The 21355-nt window shown below is 31.0% G+C and overlaps 1 protein-coding gene across 1 annotated transcript; it reads left to right on the forward strand.

Annotated features, from left to right (window-relative positions):
- The first annotated feature begins 11443 nt into the window (after nucleotides 1-11443).
- Nucleotides 11444-17646, forward strand: LOC134696579 (uncharacterized). The gene is made up of 5 exons (XM_063558434.1): nucleotides 11444-11484; nucleotides 12862-13176; nucleotides 13873-14250; nucleotides 14886-14981; nucleotides 16636-17646. Exons 1-5 carry the CDS (start codon nucleotides 11469-11471, stop codon nucleotides 16887-16889), a joined length of 1059 nt encoding a protein of 352 aa, XP_063414504.1. The 5' UTR covers nucleotides 11444-11468; the 3' UTR covers nucleotides 16890-17646.
- The last annotated feature ends 3709 nt before the right edge of the window (nucleotides 17647-21355 follow it).

The following is a 21355-nucleotide window of genomic DNA, read 5'->3' on the forward strand; positions in this document are numbered from 1 at the left end:
CACAAGACTGTTGGCACCAAGATGAAATTTTGTTATGCAAGACAAAAATGAAAGAAAAACAACTAGCACTATTACCAGATGCAAATGATGTGCAAACAGTGAGGGTTCATGTCCATACTTCAGGGGTCATATTGTTCTAAAATCTTTCTCGTAAACACTAGAAAGTACTGCTTCAATAATTTCATATTAAAAATATTGGAATAATCAATGGTCAAGTTTTTGTTTCTGTTATCCTTTTATCACTAATCAGTATATCGTTTCACAATGAATCCATGGCTATTGGCTTTCATCTTGATAACCCACTAAAAAACCTATAGATTACAAAAAACAATATTTTTTTGTTTGAAAATTGTGTTTATAAAAATGAAGTTGTGGTATGATTGTCAGTGAGACAATGCTCCAAAGAGACCAAAATTACATAGAAGTTAACAGGTATAGTTCACCGTACGGCCTTCAACAATGACCAATATTCATCCCGCATACGTAGTCGGCTATAAGAGGCACCAAAACGACAATATAAAACAATTCAACCAAGAATACTAGCGGCCTTATTTGTATAAAAAAAATGAACATGTATATCTATGAACAAATATGTTACACATATAAACCATGTCTGTTTTATATTTATGGTTTGAATTTTGTTGGAAAAAGTATTAAAGTATGAAAATTTGTACTTTTGCCTAAAGTCGAAATGACATGAAGAGTCATACCAACTTTCCTTTTGTTCTACACCTGTATTGGAACGTAGATTGATAATTAGATAATTCTATATACCACGCAGTAAAGCAGACAATCCAATTCTTTGACAGATTTTGAGAGCATCTTGTGAAATGATTGGGAAATGACTGAAATTTATGATTGATTGAATAGTATCATCGACAAAAAACAAAACAAATAACACAATACATCTTTTTAGTATTTAAAAAAATTGTCAGCTTGATATTCACAGTATACAAAACAATATATTCATTAAAAAATTTAGCAACAAGAACACCACTAAAAAAAAGAGAAGAAACGGTTACCGTGATTATTGGAATTGATTCCTAGCTGTAGTGTCTACAGATTACAATACCATTCAGTATAACATTATGGTGATACATTTAAAGTAAGCACGTATGTACTACCATACTTACAACAGACATATTACCTTCATAAATTTATGGGAATATTTTTATTTCATACATGAATAAAAAGAAAACATTTTCTGACCTTCGGATACAAAGGGATAATGATATTTTTTGAAATGATATGAAAAACTACTGGTCTTTCAAACTACGTGATGATTCCTGCTGGTCAACGACTAAAAGTGAAAACAAACAATGCTAAGAATAACACACGATGCTTTTCAATGATCTTTATTGTTGACTCCTCTGTCCTTTTGCCATATTTATTATTTTCATATTAAGTTATATAGTTGTAAAAAAAGTTTAAATCCCATTTATATTTTCAACTCCATTCAATTAGGTTTCTCTTGGTTTATTTTAGGTTTTGTAATTGCAGAAATCAACGTGATCAAAGCGCAACTATAACAAACTTCTGATTACCAAGCCTACACTAACTAGTCAGACATTTATTGGAAATTGAAGGGAAAATATAGCTGTTTGATGCTGCATACCCTTAGGGTTATTTCTTCCTGTTATGATTGTGGAATCGCGGTCAAAACATTTCTAATTTTGTAATTTGAGATTTGAATTGTAAATATCTATTTATTTTAAAACATATCAAATTGAATATTTTGTTTTGTTTAGCGCAATCCTTCAAGTTGTCTGTGATTGACATCGAAATTTAAATGTTGTACAACTGAAAACCTATCTCAAAGACGCATCTGAGATCTGCGGTTAATGAGCACTTAGATTGAATCTTATATAAACTATTGCTTTACTTGGTAAATAGAGAAATAGTATGTCCTGTATTCACTCGAATGGCAATAAAATATGGTATTTGTTTTAGAATTTACTTCAAATACCAAAGGAGGTAAGACTGTGATTAACAGCGCTAGATCTTTATCTTGTCAATTTATGAAGATTTTGATATAATCCATGCGATCTACGGTAAAAGTGCCCAAAACATTTCCTAAATTGAAAAAGAAAACTAAGTCAAACTTTATACCTTACTGTTTTGCCTATCATATAGAAGGCGCGTTGCAGTTGATCATTTTTCAAATATATACTTTTAGTATAAAGTAAGTTCTGATTTTTGTCGATGCTGCAACTTTTGTTACAGAAAGCTCGACATAGGGAAAGGGATCCGGCGGTGGCGGCGTTTGCTAACTTCGTAAAAGCTTTATACTTTAGAAGTTGGAAAACATGAATGCTTCTTACTCAATATATTAAAGATGCCTTGAGTATCGAATCCGTCTGTCACATGGTCAATGTCCTTGAACCCATGTTCACGGTTCAGTGATAACTTGAAAAAAAGATTTGTTTTTAATGTTAATTTCTCTCTTATTATGAGTAATAGAATAACTCTATTTGGTATGTGCTTACCTTGCAAGTTTCTAATGCCAGTCAGGCAGTTTTTACTTGCACTCAACCTCATTTCTTGGATACACAAACAAGGTTAAGTTTGTTGATGAAGTCTATATATCTCAGATAATATAAGCAAAATGTCTACTATATTTGGTATATCAAAGGATTGTAAGGTGAACATGTCCAACGTGCAGATGTTATCTGACCTTTACCCCTTTTTGAAGGTTCAGTGGCTATAGTTTTAAGCTTTTGTATTTTGTTCTGTTTTTCCTATACTGTTTGCAATATGTCTACTAAATATGGTGTATGGAATAATGGTAAGGTGTACATGTCCAACTGGCAGAAGTTATCTGACCTTGACCTCATTTTCATGGTTCAGTGGTCAAAGTTGGGCTTCTGTGTTTTGGGCTGTTTTTCTTATACTATCTATTTAATGTATTAAAATAATTCATGATGTACATGTCAGTCTCGCAAGTTTTAGTTGACCTTGACCACATTTTTACGGTCCATTGGTCAATGTTAAGTTTTCTTGGTTAAATCTGATTCATAGAAATTATAAGCAATCAGTCAACTATATTTAGTGTATTGGATGATTTTAAGGTGGACATGTATTTCTTATTTGGTTTAAATGACATTGACCTTATTTACCTGAATTATATTAAGTTTATGTTTAGGACTATCAAAATAAAATCAATGGTTAGTAAATAATATTAGACATTTCATTGTGTACAAGCGTGTTTCGAGTCTATTAAAACAGTCTTCCACTTATTATCTGAACATACTCTGATGATATGTCATTTACACTCATCTATAAGGCTCTGCACTGACAGTTCTCTACTAAAAAAGCCAGTAGTTTGATTCCAATAACTTATTAATGTTGTGTTGATTTTATAGACGCACCATAGCCAATTTTATAAAATTATTTTTTATTTGATATGTTTGATCGGAAACTAAACTTTTTTCTAAAATATAAACAGACTTTATGTCCAATTAATTTGACGATATGTTCTTGTTTTTATCAATTAATGGTTCTGTGTGTCTGCCGTCCTATAAAATGATTCACAAATAGAATGTACTAATATCAAGAAATAGCTTTTCTGATATATTCATTAAGTGTCAGGATTTTCACCCAGGTAAATAATTAGTGGTGTTTATTTTAAAATACAAAAAAGGTGAAGTCATTCATTTTTAAATCCTTTCCTTAGTTGCAATTGAAAAATGGCATAAACAAATTTCAGCTATGAAGTACCTCAATGTCTTTAACCTCGTAAATGCACAGTGAAGATTACTCTGGCTTTTGGTGGCATCTGTGTATCTCAGTCCCCTGGGTTTTTATTTTAAAATGTTCTTTGTTTTGGTATTTTCCCCCCTTTGCATGACGTTGTCTGTGTTTTTATTTTAAAATGTTCTTTGTTTTAGTCTTTTTCCCCCTTTGCATGACGTTGTCTGTGTTTTTATTTTGCTTTGAGTTTGGTTGGAAAAAGAATACAAGTATATAATATTTTCTAATTTTGCCACAAGTCTAGGTGACACGAAGAGGCATATCAACCTAGCTCTTGTTCCACTCTCTACTCTCCAACTGTGTTGGAACGCATCATGGTAATTAAAAAAAATCTATATATCATGCAGTAATGCAGACAGTTCAATTCTTTGACATATTTTGAGAGAATCTTGTAAAATAATTGGAAAATGACTGATATATATAATTGATTAAAAATCATCATTGACTAAAAACAAATTACACAACACATCTTTTTAGTATTAAAAAACTTCATATTGACATGCACAGTAAGACCAACTGCATAAGAAGAAAAGTTGTCTGTTTAAATCTTTGTTATTAATTTCAAAATTAATTAAATGATACTAAAGGGATGCTCAAACCCAAGTCGAAAACAAATGCCATGACAAAAGACGAAAAACGAAAAAAAAAAGAAGAGCAAACTTTAACAAAACACTGCACAGAAAACTAACGACTGCTAATCACATTACGGATGTGATATCTGGTATTCTGGAAGGGAATTCTGCTCCGCACGTTGCACCAACGGTTAACAAATAAACACTGATGGAAATCATGTCATATATACCAGTTAAAGATCTAAAGAAAAAGAAAAAGCCACTAGAAGATATATCTGTCTGCATGATAAAACATGACATGAACATCTAATGTTTTGTCGACATATGGTCTTGATAGGTTTGTGTGTAGATAAGTCGATAACAAAATAATAACTCCATTGCAAAAAAACAAAAAAAACCAAACAACAGTAGTATACAAAACAACATCACCAACAATAAATTAAGCACATATATACTGCCATACTAACAGTATGTGACCCTTGCAAGAATTTGAAATATCTTTTATATTATAGATTATACAAAGAAGACATTTTCTGTTCATCGGATTTACAAGAATAGATTTATATTGTTACTGATCTTTTATGCTGTATGTGATATTCCCTGGTCAACGACTAAACATGAAAACAGACAATAGTAGGAACAACACACGATCTTCTTCAATGATTTATATTGTTGACATCTTTGTCCTTTGGTCACATGTTTTATTTCGATATTCAGTTATATAGTTTAAAAGTTGAAATCTTGTTTATATTTTCATCTTCATACAAATATATTTTTATTGATTTTTTTCAGATTTTGAAATTGCAATAATCAGCACGATCAAAGAGTTACAAAAACAAATCTCTGATTATTGAGTCTACACTATTTAGCCAAAATCAAATACTTTTTAGAAATTAAATAACAAAAATGTAGCTATTTGATGTAACATAAACTTAAGTTTATACCTTCCTGTCATGATTATGGAATTGCAGTCAAAACATTTCTAATTTTGTTATTTGAGATTTGAATTGTAAATATTTATTCATTTTAAAACACAAATGTTGGTATTGACTATTTTGTTTGGTTAAGAACCAACCTTCAAGTTCTCTGTGATTGACATCCAATTTCAATAGAACAGCTATGGCATTGACGCATCCGAGATCTGCGGTTAAGCGCATTCATCTTGAACTTTATATAATCTATTTCTTTATATAGTATATAAAGTACCGTTATGTTATGTATTCCCTCGTATGCCTATACATAGAATAGTATCTTATACAATATATATTTTTTTATTGGATAGATTTCTTGTCCTTTTATATATTTTATTGGGTCGCGTTTTTTTTTTTTTTTTTTTTGGATTATTTTACACAAGTAAATTTTGGGTCATTAATAGCTTACTTTTTAGCATTGGACCTATGACTGCTTACTCTACTAAATTATGTCTTTTTTGGAAAGATGTCTAATTTCGCACTCATACCTCATCTTCCGGCTAATTTCTATATACAAAGCACGTTTTATAAAGAAAAAAAAATAAGCAATATGGCACCCACTTTGATCCAGAGACTTTCAATATTGGCGATATTTGACATATGTCAATAGGACAGCAGCCGAACGATACAAAAACCTCTGAGGTATATTTTGTGATAAAATTTGCAACACACGGATATAATCGATGGATGAAACTATAAAACTGAAATGTCTTGAGCTATATACCGTACCCGCTCAGTGGCGGATACAGGGGGGGGGGGGGGGGGTGTTCCGGGGGATGGACCCCATTTTTGGACGATCAGTGCATTAGGATGGGGACATGCAGATGGAACCCCCTCCCCTTTTGTCCAGGGTTAGGACCCCCTTTTTAAAACTGCTGGACCTGCCCCTGCCTCTTTCATAAAACTTATTTTTAGCATACTGAATATTATGATGTTCTTACTATTAGTTCAGGTCCTGATAAAAAAAAATCAGTACAGAAAGAAGTGTTTCAATGAAAGTTTCGTGTTTTTCTAGGCAGAAATGATTTTACAATAACATTATACAGGTTTAAAAGAGCTCAAATGATTTTCTTACTGGACAGTGGTCATTGGATATTTCACTGTGTCATGTCGTGAAATTAATGCTGGTTCAATTCATAACAATGCACAAAACCGGTTCAACTCCTTTTAAAAGGCAAAAAAGAAAGTCGAATCGTGAAGCCAATAAACAATATTGTTTTAATCTGAGCATGCGAATTGAAGATTACGTTATATATTTCACATTAAATATATTTGCAGAATAAAAACGTTTGTAATGAGAGTCCCAGACAATATATTAATTGACTGTTTTCCCACTAACTCCACGTGTTTTAAGTAGTAGTTCACTCGTAGAAGCCCACAATGCATTGTAGTTCATTGAGTCGATTGGTCAGTTTTTCAAGACCATATTGGCCTTGTGTTTTGAATATTACTATGCAAATATATTCTGAAGTCAGAAAATCTAGAGTTCTCGACCTGTTCAACAACTTTATATTAAAATTATTCGAAATTAATGGTCAAATTTCTTTCAGCTATCATGTTATCACCAATCAGTATATTGGTTTACAGTGAATTCATGGCTTTTGACATTCATCTTGATCACCAAGTAAAAAGCCTATAGATTACAAAAGATAAATTTTGTTTGAAAATTTGTTTGTCTGTTTTGGTTTTTTTTTTACTTGTAATATGTGGGAAAAAGAAGTGAAGTAAGAAATTTTTAATTTTGCCTGAAGTCGAAATGACATAAAGGGTCATAACCACCAACATTTTGTTCCACTATCTACAACTGTATTTGAAGTGGCATGGTAATTAAATAATTTCTATATAGCACGCAGTTAATCAGACAATCCAATTCTTTGACAGATTTTGAGAGCAACTCGTGAAATAATTGGGAAATGACTGAAATATATGATTGATTTAATATTATCTATGACTAAAAACAAATTACACAATACGTTTTTTGAGTATTAAAAAATCTGTCATATTGATATGAAAAGTTAGAATGACTTGAAAAGAAAAAAAATATTTTGCATAAACTATTCGTTAAAAATAAATAAAAAAAAGGCAATAGATATGAAAGGGATATTCAAACAAAGTCGAAAACATATGCCATGACACAAAAGCAATACACTACCAACATAAAAGCAAAATTATACAGTACATATAAAAAAGACTAATTAACAAAAAAAACACCAGGTGTGATCTCAAGTATCCAACTCTGCACCGATGGCGAACATACTGATCTTTCAAACTGTGTATGATTCTTTACTTAACATAAAAACAATCAATGCTAATGTCAACACACGATTTTTTGCAATGATTCTTATTGTTGACATTTCTGTCCTTTGCTTTTGGCCATATTTCCTTTTTTTTCATATTCAGTTATATTGTTCAAAAGTTTAAATCCCGTTTATATTTTCATCTCCATACAATTATATTTCTCTTGATTTATTTTAGGTTTTGTAATTACAATACTCGGATTTGATCAAAGAGTAACAATAACAAACTTCTGATTAACAAGCCTACACTATCTGTCTAGCTAGTCCGTGTTACCAAACATTTATTGGAAATTGAAAAAGTGTAACTATTTGATGTTACATAACCTAATAGTTCCATCTTCCTATTATAGTTGTTGTTTTCTGTAAAATATTAATCTTAATTTTGTTATTTGAGATTTGAATAGTTATAAATATCTAGTAATTTTAAAACATATAAAACATGTAAAACAGTATTGAATATTTTGTTTTGTTAAGCACTAACCTTGACGTTATCTGTTTTTGAAATGTTGTATAACTGAAAAGCTATCGTATGGACGTGTGACAGATCTGCGGTTCTGTGCACTTAGATTGCGATTTATTTAGATAAGTATTTCCGCTTTTCTGTGGGAAGACTTAATGTTTTTGTTCTGATCATTAGGGTTACTAGTGTATCTTCATATAATCATTGTGAAATCGCGGTCAAAACATTTCTAATTTTGTTATTGGAGATTTGAATTGTCAATATCAATTCATTTTAAAACACACGCATTAGTATTTGTTTAGCGCTAACCTTCTAGTTGTCTGTGATTGACATCTAATTTAAAACGTTGTACTATTGAAATGCTATCTCATTGACGCATCCAATATCTTCTCCTTTATGCACTAAAAATCGAACCTCATATTATCTATTTCATTTTTTTTTGCTGCATAAAGAAATGTCAGTCATTTCTTGTAAACCCGATATCTATAAAAAATACTTTTCTATTATCTAAAAATACCAAAAGGATATGATATTGTGATTAACACCGCTAGATCTTTATCTTGACAATTTGTAAACTAGTGATTTCGATGTGATCCATGTGGTCATATTACAACAGACCTTGAGTCAGCACTTTGATGTGGAAACGAATATAACTTACATGGTCATATTTATAAACTAACAAGTGCAAAAGTAGGATTTTATCGAGATACTTAAGATTTCTCAACCCATGTATAGACTACCTTCGCCTTATTTTGCACAACTTTTGGGACTTTAGGGTCATCAATGTTCTTCACCTTTATACTTGTTTTGCTGTAAAACTATTTTGACCTGATCGTCACTGGTACGTCTTATGTAGATGAAACGCGCGTCTGGCGTATGCAATTATAAGCTTGGTACCTTTGATAACTTTCTGATACGCAACATTGTTCTAGAACTTTTAATCCTGCAGTAAATGTACCCGAAATATTTTCTTAAATGAAAAAGAAAACTGGGTCAAGTCATAAGCTTATACCTTACTGTATTTGCATATCTTATAGCAGTTGATTTCATATTGATCATTTTTACGTATATACGACATTGTATACTAAAACCTTTTAAATTTAATTCGGAATTAGTCTATTCAAATAACCGTCCACTTGTTGTCGTGTCTCTTAGCAATGGTGCTATGCCATTTACACGCATATATCTTTGTTTTCGCTGATATTTTGTTGCTGTAAAAAACAGTAATTTGGTTGTTAGAACTTCTAAATGTTGTGTTGTTTTGTTATTTTTATCTTACAAGCAGGAGTGTCTTTTATTCGTATTTTATACATTTGAAAGTGTAGACTGATGATTTATCTTTGTTATCAACAATTTATTGTACATATCAGGAAGGAAGTATATGATCAGCCGCTGTATGTGATCCTTGAGCATATGTGTCCCTTCATATTTATTTTATTATAATATTTTGAAAGGGGAATACTGTTGCCTGAAGGGCATTGATAGCCTCTGATGTATCTTCGAATGCTTAGTTTTTAAAAGTAAACTCGATGATTGATTGTGCAAGAGTTATCATATATAGAATGCATTTTAATATGTGATATATTATGTCACCAGCCCAGTAGTCAACCCTTCGATGTTGACATGAATATCAATAGTGTGGTCATTTATATAAGTTTCCTGTTTACAAAACTTTGGATTTTTCGAAAAACTAAGGATTTTCTTATCCCAGGCATAGATTACCTTGGTCGTATTTGGCACAACTTTTTTGAATTTTGGATCCTCACTGTTCTTCAGCTTTGTACTCGTTGGCTCTACAAATATTTTGATATGAGCGTCACTGATGAGTCTTATGTAGACGAATTTTGTAACTTGTTCAATGATGTCTGATAAAATCATACCACATCTTTTTATTTTAAAATTAAATGTAAATTATCTTTGTCACTGTTTGAAATATAGTTCTACAAACAAATCTCAATAGATAATGTTGAATTTTGAACGAATACAAATAGTATACCTACTTCAAGTCTTTAATTCTACAGATTATACCTAAATCACCAGGACTTGGATTAAACTAATTCACAGCAGGAAATATTTATTGTAACTCCTAGACGAACAATAGACTAATAGTCATTGTAATTATCATGTCTAATTCGATCGGATTCTAAATTGCTGTATTTATATTATAATATTCGAAATATCAACAGACGTTTTGCCCATTTGATTTTAAAATGTGTATTACTTTGTACCAATTAATTGTTCTGTCTGTCTGCCGTCTGATATATTGATTATACAAAAAACACAAATATCAAGAAATAGCTTTCATGATATATTTATTTAGTTTCAACATGGTAAATATTTAGGGATTTTCATTCTGAAATACAAACGAAGATGTATAGTTATTCATTTATACGCTTTTTTCTATTGCAAAATATATGTAGAACATGGCATTAAGAATGGTCAGCTATGTATTCACTAGTCGTGTTTAACCTCTTAACAGGTGAACGAATATTCTTCTGTTAGTGGCATTCGTGTTGCCCAGTCTTTGGATGTTTATCACGAAATAATCGACCATAAAAATACACGTTTTAAAAACTTTTAACAGTTTCCGGAAATTCATTAGTTAACGTCACGAAGTATATCAGTTTTTAGATACTCTAAATATAACCGTGCGATATAACTTTTGCTATTCGCCGTTTTTCTATCTGCCTTCGAAAATATTGTTTAACATGTGACTATCCCTGAACGAATCAAATTAGTCAAAATATACGAATTAATAATGTAACAAAGATAGTAAGTGAATTCATTTTAATTAAGAATGCTAACCTTTACCGAGACCAAGTTCAATATAATACACTCCGTATAAAAAAAATATCCCTTCTTACACGCTAATATCAACCTCTGCAATTCCGTGAGAATTGTACACTGCAACGTCTTTAAATGTTGGAGACATTATATAAATTCCAAGTTATATTTATTTAAATATACTACATGACGTCACTCTCGTCCATCCGGACAATACAAGACGTTACGATGTCACAAACAATCAGAAACATTTCACTGTTACGTAATCCTTTGAACCAAACACAAAAGACTGTATTTATATTGATAAATATTGATGTCATTCATTTACTTCCTCATTTATAATCGCGAAACTACATATTTGAACTGAACTTACATATTAGGAAGTAGTCATACCACCCACACATTGAATTAAAAATAGAATAGTAACAAGAACGTTATATTTTCAAAAGGTATAATGTATAACGAGGAAATCTATCGGAAAGAATACGAATATTTACCCCGTTTCGTCCTTTTCTGTGTGGATTCCTGCTATTTTAGGGGACTTCCTTATTAAGTTTCGACCACACATCAGTAATATTTGTATTCCTTGACGAGTATGGAGTTGACAAAGTTTCTCAAAATCATTTACTTCTCTATGATCTTATGGACAGGTATTTCATCGTTTTACTCTTTAATGAATTTATCTTTAAATTTTCTGTTCATTATACGATTGCTTTGTTAATTACCTCAGTATTCTATTTTAAAATATTTTTGATAAAAACAAGTAAGTTGAATCATTGGGGAAAGTGGTATTTTTGAGACGAAACATGCGTTTTGCATACAGAATCATCAAGCTGATAAAGGAGTATGTTCGATAAGGTCCCAAAATGGCCCCCTTTTTAAGCGTAAATTTAAAATTCGTATTTATCTACCAATATCACGATAAATTATAGCTAATACATTGACTAGCTAGGATATAATCCATTTTGTTGAAAATTTTACGTTTCTGTGTTTAATTATGACGTCACAAGTTGTACTTATATTGATTTTTCACGAAAAAATCAAGTAAAATGGTCGAATTTCCAAAGATTATTGGACAGGAAACATAGAGCGCATACGTCGACAACAAAGATCTTTTAAAACAATGTTTGTGAAGACATTTCACATGTCTCATTTGAATCATAAGCTTGTCGACGCCTGCGCTCTATGTTTCCTGGTCCTTTATTTGGATAAAATCTAGCTGATTTTGTCACATTTCACCAAAATCCCTTATCTTGACCTTTTTTGGATGTGAAAATCAACGTGTTAGAATTAAACTTTGGCAAAAACAGTTCTGTTTAACTTTCTAACATGTCTTTAGGGCAACTTTAAACATTTATTACCTTGTAACTTTGAACTTTATAATTGGGGCCAAATTTGGCCCTTATCGAACTTACTCCTTTGATGGGTGTGTTTGCAAATATACGTTGATGACGATTTATTTTTAAATTAAGGATTTAAGCTGTACACAAAACTGCTACTGATTAAGAAATACTATTTAGAAGTCACAATATCTTAATCTAAAAAATATATACCTGTCAGTAGCACATTCTTTACTTTTAAATCTTTATTATCCAGTTTAACATATGTATGAGAAAAAAAATGTTTTATTGATAACGATCTTTGATTGTCATTCTTCAACCAACTTGGAGATTTACATGTATCGTAGTCCCATACTCAGCGGTCTGTGTTAGTTTCCGTTTTGTTAAAAGATGCATGTTGGTCATGCAATGTTTTTTTATTATATACCGAATGATAACTTCAAAATAATTTTATACTTTGATTGCTACTATTGCTGCCACATTCGCATATGTATCTACTTTTATCAATTCACAGCTGCTTTGTATAGTCAATAAAGATTTTTAATATTAATATCTAATAAAAAAAACCTGTGTTTATTACGTGATTTATGTGAACTTGAATCACTGTTTAGGAGAAGAAAAAAAAACCTAAAGACCTAGTCTTCATTTTCCCTGGAAATATATTTCTAAAGAATTTTTTTTCTTCAGTTGTATGTTCCAAATCAAGGAAACAAAACAAATGTTTTAGGCAACGATCAAATGCAGACTGTCAAGCAATCAAGATACGTTGTCCCAAAGGGGCGATCATCTATAACCCTACAATATGGGCGACCGATAAAACATGCAGAGCGAAACAGCCTTCTAGTCTTGGACAACCTGTGGATCTGATTGTTAACATTGCAGAATGTTACTGGAAATCTAAATGTTTGATCAAGTTTCCAACAAATCCATTTTTCCAAGCAACACAAATTGATGATGTAAACACGTTACAAGTAAGGAATTGGACTTGTATCAGTCAAAAAGGTAGGCTCTAGTAAATTATCAAATTGTGCAAACCAACAATTGATGTTATTTAAAACATTACAAGAGTAGATGTGTTATGAGTGTCAATGCACAATTCTCCACAAGAGACCTTGTGACACATGAATATTAACAGCACTAGGTCACCGTTCTGTAAAAATATTCATATGAGTGTTTTGTGGATGTGTGTTTAATCGGTTACAATTAATCAGAAAGGTATACTTTTGTAACGGGTATTCATTGTAACGACAAAAACACATGCACATAATAAATCGTAGGGACATGTTAATACGATTAGAAGATGTGGGACGTTTACCAATGAGACACCCCTCCTCCAGAGATATAGAATCGCAGAATTTAGTATTATGTCTTCAAAAAACATGTATATATTTAATACAATTGACTTAAACCATTGAACAAGTTATGAACATGTGGTCGGAAAGCATCGTAACAACCTTGAAACATAGGTATTTACTTTGTGTCGTTTTTTTTCTTTTGTATAGCACATATGTATTATTTTTCTTTATTAACATTAACATTCGCGATGTTTAATGAGTATACATGTATCGTCATTATTTGAGATTGACAGAATATGTAAATATTGTTTATACCAGTTTATCTCATGGGCTTATAGTTTGTATAGTTTAATTTGTTTAAAATTATAATAACCAATCTTATTATAAGAAATGATTGTTTCAGAGACGTCAACATTTTTTAGTCATGGTATTTGTGATGGAACAGAATATATAACATCTCATACTGACGGAGTCATACTTAGCCATCCAAATATTCCATGGAATTATGATTTTGGGAAGCATAATAAAAATAAAGCTGGGTTTCAATGCCGGAAGCTTATCAATATGGACAACCATGCAAATAACAGAATTCATATTTCTACGCATATGTTTGATGTAGATCAAAACACCGACAACTTATACATAAATGACAAGCCTGTACCACGAACAGGCTTCAATCAAATTTTTAACATATCAAGCGGAAATGTTTCTATTAGATTTGAATCACAACCTGGACAACTTGTCTCAAAAGGTGGACGAGGTTTTGTTATTTGTTTTAATAGTAAGTATACACTATCTAAAGAATTTTCTTAATATCATAAGGGTTAATCTTTTTTTGAAATAAAATTGAAAACAACATACGTTAATATGATTTAAAACATTCAATAAACCATTAAATTGTATATGCTTTAAAAAAAAAGTGTTTAATTAGTGTTTATTCGATGTTGAATAAAAACCCAACCTACTCAATCTTAAAACTTTGTACCTAAAGTGAAAACTCTAAATGCAAATTCAACCATTCCTATTCATTGCCTTGAATCCTTAGATCACAATGTAAACACGAACGTACACCTGGTAATTTCCATTAAAGAAACACAATGTATATGCTCTTGTTTATCTGCTAAACACATGCTAATAAAAAATACAAATAACAATTAGATTTTAGAGTCAAGTCATGTAACCAAGGGCGTATCTTAAGAAATATGCTGACGTCTCTAATACTATAATTATTTATCAATCAATTGGAACATCAGTATACTATTAATTTATAATATGATCCTGATTAATACAAAATGCATCACTAATGGTATGATTCCCACGTACATACTATAGGAAACAACTTATTGCTTATCTTCTTTCAATTTTGATCAAGTACATATTATTGAATTGAATGATTGAATAACTTGTTTATTTTAGAAATACAAAATGATGCCACAGTATTTGCGAATACATCAGCATGTGCTAAGTTAATGAAAACATATAGAAATGCACAACTAACAATGGATATGACAGGTTCGTAAAATGTATCTGGATAAAAATATAGATATAACAGTGTAACCATTAAGAACATTATGTGACTTTGTTTATTGGTTTCAAGTCAATATAAACTAGTGTTATGACAAGCTTGTTATTTAAAAGTTTAGTTGAGAACATCATCAAGATACGTGTGGTACATTCTGTCATTTTTGTTTATAATGTTCTCATATTCTTGACTTTCATTTAGCTTATGTGTTTTGTCCATATGTCTTTTGGTGTTACTTTGAAAACTTGTTAATTGCTCGTCTTCCATTGTTGCTATGAGCTCTGTCTATAATATAAAAAAGAAGGTGTGGTATGATTGCCAATGAGACAACTATCCACAAAAGACCAAAATGCCACAGACATTAACAACTATAGGTCACCGTACGGTCTTTAACAATGAACAAAGCCCATACCGCATAGTCAGCTATAATCCCCGATAAGACAATGTAAAACATAACAAACGAGAAACCTAACGACCTTATTTATGCAAAAAAATGAACGATAGAAAAACAAATATGTAACACATAAACAAACGACAACCACTGAATTACAGGCTTCTGACTTGGGACAGACATATAAATAAATAATGTGGCGGGGTTAAACATGTTAACGGGATTCCAACCCTCTCCCTAACCTGTGACAGTAGTATAACAGTACAACAAAAGAAAGAACTATAAAAATCAGTTGAAAAAAGCGTAACTCTTCAGATGGACAAAAATACAAGTGGACGTGGCCGGGTACTTATACATCCCGACACAAAAAAACACAATGAACAAATCTGAGAGTACTTGCAGTTATCTGACAGCTAGTTCAAAGCCACTTACAACTAATAAAAATAATCATGGATCTAAGACTAAACTATCAATCCACCTCCAACATCCAATGGATTTAGTGTAAAGACGTCATAAAAAGCCAAAGAAAAACATGACCTTGTGCAATGCCAGTTACAGGTATCGACAGATTGTAGATCCATCAATATGTATATGTATATAACATACTAGTAATGCCTAGTTAGCTTTTAATTCACTGATAACAAAATCAATATTTATACCAATAAAAACAATATTCAATGATCTTATTACAGTGTTGTATAGGTAACCTTTTAGAATAAGTTTATTTAAAGGAGCGACAAGTTTACATGGATCATTTCTAAATTTCCTTTAGAAAATAAACTTTTTTATATTTCTTTGTTACCTATATGACGTGGCTCTATAATTTAACATCCCGTCATTGTGTTATTGTACTATGGTAAATTTGTGTATTTTTGTCTTTAATGTTTTACTAATATGCTTTGTCTGCATACCATTTTGTGCTTCTTTGTTTCGTGTTTGAATATTTTGTACGTGATAAGGATTCTACCACAATGATGAATTTGATGCGACTGTCATACAGGTGAGAGGTTAAGCTAGCTATAAGAGAATGCCTGTACCAAGTCAGATATATATACGTTGTTATCCATTCATTATATATGTTTGTGATTGTGATTTTGCCATTTGATTAATGACTTTTCGTTTTTGAATTTTTCCTTGGAGATGAGTATTTTAGTTAGTTTTTTTTTTAATTTTTAAAGAAATATGGTTACAATTTGGGTAATATATATATATTTTTTTATTATAATAAAACAAACACTTAATCACTGTTTCAGATATGAACTGCAACAAGAAGTTCACAAAACAATGTCCAGCCAACGTTATTAAAGGTAGATGTAGAAATTGTAAATTGAAAGGTGTAAGTAAATGTAGCAGTAGGTACAAATCTACATGTTCTTTGTGTTGTCCGGACAAGGATATCAGAAGACATTGTAAACGTGTTAGTAGAAAGACAAAACAACGATCACAGAAAGGGAAAAACAAAAGAAAATACCATGAAAGGAGACGTCATAGACAATATAAGTTATGATACTAATAATATTTTGTATCTTGAACATATACATACAGTTGTTTAATAATTTCTTAAAAAAATTAAATGGTCGCAGTCTGTAGAATCTCCAAAACAGTTTATTGCAGTTCTACCCGTTACCAGTTTTATATATTTCTACTGACAAAACTGTAAATGACAATTCTTCCTTATAACCAATTCTTTATATGTCTTTATAACAGTTTGTCATTTATCTACCAATACATACAGTTATTTATTTAGTTCATTTACATGTATTTAAGAACGTACTATTGTATTTATCTCATAAATTGCTGCATGTTCTTATTTTGTCATATGACACCCTTAGTGTGTTATACAACAGGAACACCTTTAGTTATACATTATCTTAAACATATTTCTTTTATTTCAAACAAAATATCTTGGATACCTTTGCAATGTAAGAATTGTTTAATATTTAAACTGTTTTTATTTTTATAGTATTTTATATGTTATCTCGCAATCGATTTATGACTTTGGAACAGCGGTATACTGCTGTCGCCTTTTTAATTTTATGTCTGTTGTTATTATAAGCTCATGTTAAAATCTAATTGTAGAACAAGTAACACCTAACCATATGCATATCATGAATTATGTCAGGTTATCTCGGTTACACAAATACTTCCCTAAAACAAATGATATCATGGTAATACTGTAATCTATCTGTTTAACCAGTGATAAATTAATTTAAGATGTTTTTCTTGGAATACATTGTATACTATTGTATTTTGCGTTTTTTTTTTATGATAATGACAAAAATACATGAATTGTGTTTCCGCAATGATTATCATTATTATACATGAACAGAAAAAAAATGCTACCTAAACATTAAATGCAAAAACAAAATAAAATAATACAAGCCAGGAGTCTCTTGTCTATGTTAGTCTTGAATGTTTTTTAATTATTTTTTTTTTATATATATTTCTCAATTTATTATAACTGACTACTACACATATCTGCTTAGAGGCAAGGTGTAGCACGCTACCGGGTGCGGAATTTTCTCGTTGCATTGACGACTCATTGGTGGATTTCAGCTGTTGTTTTTGCTCCTTGGTCAGGTTGTTGTCTCTGTGATACGTTCCCCTTTGCCATTTTCAATTTAACAATTACAAATTACACCGACGTTGTACATGTATCTGTTTTACAATTGAACAATTTTGATATGAATTATCATCTCAAGGGGAAATCAAAAGAACTTAAGTTTTTCTAAATCATGATGAAATAACTGCTTTACCATTTTCTACATTTGAAAATACCTGTACCAAGTCAGGAATATGACAGTTCTTGTCCATTCGTTTTTGATGCGTTTTGTTATTTGATTTTGTCATGTCATTATGGACTTTCCGAATTAATTTTCCTTTAAGTTCAGTTATTTTGTGATTTTACTTTTTAATATATATGATTTAGAACTGTTCTATCTCGTTGGAGAAAAACACTAGGGGGTATGAAATAAAATTCATACAAGTCTCATATTTACATATTTTTGAAGAGTTTAGGTTACATGTATCTGTTCACAGGGACTGACCAATATTTCATTATTTAGATTTATAATACAGATCTAAAAAGGAGAACAAAAAGGGATAAAAAAAGATTTCACAAAGGAATAATTTACATACAGGAAGTAACTACAAACAACATCCAGATTAAAAAAAATAATATAAAACAAAAAAATGTCAGAAAAAAACAACTCTACCAGTAAGGCACAAAATAACAAGAGCTTCCAGACAACACAATTATTAGGGATCTTATCCAACTAGATAATTGAATATTATATCTTATCAGTATCAGCCGGAACAATGTCGTTTATTGAGGGTTTCTATTCAGCCATATTTATCAATTATTTCGTTGAGAACACTTTTAAATGTCGCTTTGGACAAAGGTAAAAAGACAACAATCTTTAATTCCGGAATATATTTCGATATCTATTTCCCTTTGCTGATTGCCTGATTGTAAATAGAAAAAATACAATATTGAATAATATTTGTTTTTAGTCCACAAAGGCAAAAAGTAAAATCACAAAAATACTGAACTTAGCGGAAAATCTAATCGAAAAGTCCATAATCACATGGCAAAATCAAAAAACAAAACACATCAAAAACGAATAGACAAGAACTGTCATATTCCCGACTTGGTACAGGTATTTTCAAATGTAGAAAATGGTGGATTTAACCTTGTATTATAGCGCTTAACCTCGCACGTTGAAGACAGTCTCATCAAATTTCGCTATATTTACAATTTACAACTACACAGATATAATAAATAAAATTGTCAAAATATGGGTACAGCAGTCATCATCGTGTAACATTTTAAACGGAACAATTTAACAGAACACAAAAACATCTATCTACAAACACATTTATTGATTCGTGTGTTTGACGTCAGAAAATTTTATACGTCATATATATTTTTCGTACGATGTATATTCAAACTATTTCAAAATTTCACATGGGCAATGTAAGCATTCAGGGTAAAAAAATCAAAAGTATGTAAGAATTAATTTCAGAAATTGACCGAGATATAAAATAGTCCAAACGTTATATATAATTTATTAGAATCCACAAATAGTTCATTCCACTACGCGATTGAATAATTTTGACGTTTGTGGTTCAACATATTTTGTAATTCATAATAGAAATTCATCATAATGCCATATAATAGAACAATATCATACTGACAGGAATGGTATGGCTTAAGTACGCTTAAAAAAAGAAATAACAATAGATATCGAACACCAAGGAATAGATATCAAAACATATCAAACGAATTAAACATAACTGTCATATGCCTGACTTGGTATAAACACTTCTGTGTGTCGGACATGGTTGACAAAACCTGGTTTTATAACAAACTTAACCTCTCACTTGCATGCCAGTCTGAATATCTATCAAGTACTTCTGTGGAAGCATAATTACATTCACGCTCCAAAATTTACACCAGCTTCTGATTTCTATAACTAATGTCTCCTGTGTTATGCTGTACATTAAACTAATAAAAAATAACAATATGTTTTATTTAGTTTAATGTAAACCTATATTTCTTTTCTATTCTGGGAAGTAACTTGGCTTTGTACTAGCTTCAAGTACTTGCAAGTGCGCATAGACTGATGTTCCTTCTTCCTTTAATCTAAAGGTTTGTATAAACACACAATGGGACTGTTGCATATGTTGCAAACGATGTGCATACCATTTCAGAGCTTTTGAAATCATGTTTTGTGGGATTCAGGTTGCTCCTTGTTCAGTTTTTACCTTCTTCTCTGCAACCGAAAGCAGGTTTGATAACCTCTTGACTCTGTCCGTCAGTCTGTCGAACTGTATATCCGTTGTATGTTCATAATTCGCGTCATAATCATAAATGGGAATGATCTACTGTAGTTATATAATGACGAGTTGTAGCAATAGTTATCAAATGTACTAGCGAGTTAGCATCACCTTATTTTGTCGATGTCTCCTCATAGTAGCTTGTACATTTTACATTTTCTTGATAGCTGTTTCTTACAGAGATCAATGATTTACTACAAACAATCGATGCGGAATACATGTCATTAACATCATTATATTAATACCATACCAGACAATAATAGGACTATCTTCGATGTTTAATGATAGAGGTGTATGCATACGGCATGTCCAAGGACAGGTCTTCAATGAATTAAATCTATATGTCGTAAACATCAAATGTTTCTCTATATTTATCCTAGTAAGTGTAGTAACAAAAGAAATATACTATGAAATAACCCTGAACTTATTGAAATATTCTGTTGTGTCAATGTCACATAGATTGTCGACTTATGATGACATGATGTTGATTATCATATTAGAACACTCTCGGACACTTGTCCTGGAACATGTCTTATGCATACTCGCATATCATTAAACATCTTATCATAGTGATCTCTCATTGTTCACATCACATCCATTCTGTATAATGATGCACAGCTTTAAGGACATTAAGAACCAATAAGCACAAAAAGACTAATAATCGAATAAAATTGAGAAAGAAAATGGGGAATGTGTCAACCCAACCATAGAGCAGACAACAGCCGAATGCCACCTATTGGTCTTCAATGTAACGAGAAACTCCTGCACCGGTAGGTGTCCTTCATCTGGCCCCTTAAAAAATATATATACTAGTACAGTGGTAATGGACGTCATACTAAACTCCGAATTATACATATCTGAAATTACGTTCAATTTCAGCTACTTATAACTAATAAATTAATCTTTTTCCCAGTACACATCCAATGATTTTAGGGCACATACGCCATATCTAATCTTGAACAAAAACAATGAACTTTTCAATACCTAAATTTAAGCATCGAAGGGATGCAAACACTTTATTGTGTAAAACTACAATAACCTAAACGACATAATTTTTCTACAACAGATGTAAAGAAATACATATGTACGTTACTTGTCTAATTAATTATTAACCATACACATGCTTTTTGCAAA

Source organism: Mytilus trossulus, chromosome 14 (genome assembly GCF_036588685.1).
Source record: "Mytilus trossulus isolate FHL-02 chromosome 14, PNRI_Mtr1.1.1.hap1, whole genome shotgun sequence".
NCBI classification, from domain to species: domain Eukaryota; kingdom Metazoa; phylum Mollusca; class Bivalvia; order Mytilida; family Mytilidae; genus Mytilus; species Mytilus trossulus.